This window comes from Phaseolus vulgaris, chromosome 10 (genome assembly GCF_000499845.2).
Source record: "Phaseolus vulgaris cultivar G19833 chromosome 10, P. vulgaris v2.0, whole genome shotgun sequence".
NCBI classification, from domain to species: domain Eukaryota; kingdom Viridiplantae; phylum Streptophyta; class Magnoliopsida; order Fabales; family Fabaceae; genus Phaseolus; species Phaseolus vulgaris.
The window spans coordinates 11,611,808-11,614,852 of record NC_023750.2 but is presented as its reverse complement, the minus strand read 5'-3'; the positions used below and the strand labels follow the sequence as shown (position 1 = coordinate 11,614,852).

Sequence of the window (3,045 nt, the reverse complement as noted above, 5' to 3'; positions counted from 1 at the left end):
TCTAGAGTTATAATATGGTGTAGGATATTTAACATATCATCACTCTTAAACTATATATCGTTAGATAAATGACATTCTCGCAGTCAAAGTTTAAAGATTTAAAAGATTTAAAGATTTTGGTAGTAACATGTCTTTTTCTCCTTTATGAGCTTATTCATTCAAAAAGATGGAACTTTGTATTTTTATTTAGCAACTTTGTATTATTATTAATAAACCCCAAAATATTATCAAATTGTCTTCACTCAAGTCTCCTACAACTAAGGTGTTAGGTTAATTAATCTCTCATGCAAGAGAAGCTCAAAGCACACCTACTCCATTTCTTCCTACATTATAAATTCTTGTATTCATTGCTCTCTTCATGTACTCCACCACTTCCTCTAACCACCAAAACCATGGCTACCAAATTCCTCTTATCGTTCCTTCTCATCTCCTGCTATGTCCTCTCCATCTCAGGAGAGAAAGAAACAGGTTTCGTGGGCTCAGTAGACCCTAAGTCCTTAAGCTACAAGAAGAAGCACACTCTTAGCCACTTCAGGTTCTATTGGCACGAAATCTTCAGTGGAAGCAACCCCTCCTCGGTTAGAATCATTCCACCACAACCAAAGTACAGCACAACCACCACCTTCGGTTCGGTGGGAGTATTCGACAACGTGTTGACCCTAGGACCCGAGTTGTACTCAAAGGTTGTGGGAAGTGCTGAAGGGTTGTACTCCTCCACATCACAAAAGGAGTTTGCCCTTTTGGTGATTACGAACTTTGTGTTGACCGAAGGGAAGTACAATGGTAGCACCATCACGTTCGTGGGGAGAAGTCCCATTGCTCAGAAGGTGAGGGAGATGCCTGTGGTTGGTGGCAGTGGTGTTTTCAGATTTGCCAGGGGCTTTGTTGAGTCCAGGACTCTGTCTTTTGATCCCCAAACGAGGAACAACACAATTGAGTACAACGTCTACGTTTACCACTAATTGTTGTGTTTTATAGGATGTTAAGGAGTTTGATCATTGTTGTTGTTCTTCAAAAAGGCTGTAGTGTGCCACTCTGTTTCTATTTATGTTTCCTCTTTTGAGGTACCATGGAATAAAATCATGTTTGAGCAAGTTTAAGAATCTTGATATGCATGAAATACAATTCATAATGGTTGAGTTTGGCAAAAGTATTAGTATATATGTACGGTATATAAATAATGGATATAAAAGGTAAACTTTTGTGTGGAAAAATGTAAATAATCAATAATATTTGTGTACTTCTTAAATTTAGTTTTTATACATTTAAAAAATATGAAAGAATATTTATTTTATATATAGGGTAAATTTAGTTTATAAAAAAACTAGTTTTGATTTTGTAAAAGTTTTTATGTGTTTATAGAAGACTTAGAAGACAATCATTCATATAGTATGTTCAATTGTTTGAGAACAGAGCGCGACATACTAACCGATAGTTTGAATACTACTATACCACACCTTTTAAAGAAAATAACATTTTGCAAGAATTGGTCAACCTAAGAGCAAAAGTATTTGTAACAGAGATCAACAATTAAAATAAGGTATAATTACCTTTTTTTTTTCTTACATTTATACTTAATATTCAATTTACTACATTGAGTTTTAAAAAAATCAATTTGATCCAAGGTAATTTTAAAATGTATGCAATTTAGTCATTTTCGTTAAATTTTCACTAACCCGTTTATTTCTGATGATGTGGCATACTCAATGTCACTAGTATGCACAGATGGACTATGCTCTTAAGGACACTTGGGACAAATTTTTAATATGTCATTATCTAACATGGAAATTTCGTGTTTAATGTGAAATTGGGAAAAGGAGATGAATGGTTCAATTGCAATTAATGATTGCAGCCACAAACACTTTACCCAAAATATCCACCAACAAACACTTTATCTTTCTAATTCCTCCAAAAGGGTCCTTGTTTTGGCTGGTTGACCTAGGTCGGACCGTTGCGGTGGTTGTTATCTTCCTCTTCCTTCGCTGAAAATTCCGACGGAGGGTTTTCCACTTGTTGATTACACTCTGACGAAGTCAGTGAGAGCACTTATATAAGCATGTAATGCAATGTAAATGACGTAGATTTTAATTACCTTGTGCCTAGGGTCTCAAGACCCTTTTATAGCACTCATTAGGAGTTGATAATTGCATAATTAATCTGTTAATATTTCCCCTCGTATTTTGGGGTTATACCTTTGTAGAGTATTGTCTCTGACTAGGTATTTTCTTGTTTCAGACAACTAACTGAATTAGTTATAATGCACATTTACTGTTTGGATCATGTTAATTTTACCAAATATGAATGTTCGTTTAGAGCTATTGAGCCTTTTCGTACTTGAATCGACTTTCGAATCAAAAAATATATTCAACATTTTTAATTGTCGCTCTGGCTTATGGTAAATGTCTGTGTTATGGGTTGAGTATACCGAACGTTCTCGCCGGTTGACCTCAAACGGATTGGGTAGACAAGCTTCTCTTCTGATTTGTCTCCAATTGATTCTCCAAGAGCTTTGCTCACCCTCTTCCAATCTTCATACAAAAATTTTAAAGGTAAATTTGTCAAATCCGAGCTTCAACAAGAGATTTGACCCTACCAGATGAATTTAATCGTTATTGGACCCCTGAGTTGAAATTCCAGAGTGCTCGACACCTAGATGATTTGTAGCCAAAAGATCAAGGAATCTGCAAGTTCCTAACGAGCTTGAAGGTTGTTATTGACACCTCCTACTTGTTGACCTAAGAGTACATCCCGAGTGCTCTAAAAACTTACACTGGTACTATTCATCTCCTACCCTTGGTGAAAATAACCATGCTACTGTTATTAACCATTTACTTGTTTTCTTTGTAGAGAGAATGTTATCTAATGTTCCTGTCGGTTAACCAAATTGTGCTGAATGCGTAGCTAAGACCTCGCGTATCAAGGACTCCTTCTTCCTTGTCTCAGATCACCACCCTTCGCCGCCGTGAGTACCTGAAACAGAGAAGAACAAAGGGCGCCCTAGCAGCCGTTTGCACTCCGACGCTCAAGTCATTAGGCAGAAAACAC

The 3,045-nt window shown here is 36.6% G+C and overlaps 1 protein-coding gene across 1 annotated transcript; it reads left to right on the top strand.

The window, feature by feature from the left end:
* The first annotated feature begins 289 nt into the window (after window positions 1-289).
* On the top strand, window positions 290-1,094 carry LOC137818200 (dirigent protein 22-like). Its single transcript, XM_068621474.1, has one exon. The coding sequence runs from the start codon at window positions 393-395 to the stop codon at window positions 960-962; it is 570 nt and encodes a 189-aa protein (XP_068477575.1). The 5' UTR covers window positions 290-392; the 3' UTR covers window positions 963-1,094.
* The last annotated feature ends 1,951 nt before the right edge of the window (window positions 1,095-3,045 follow it).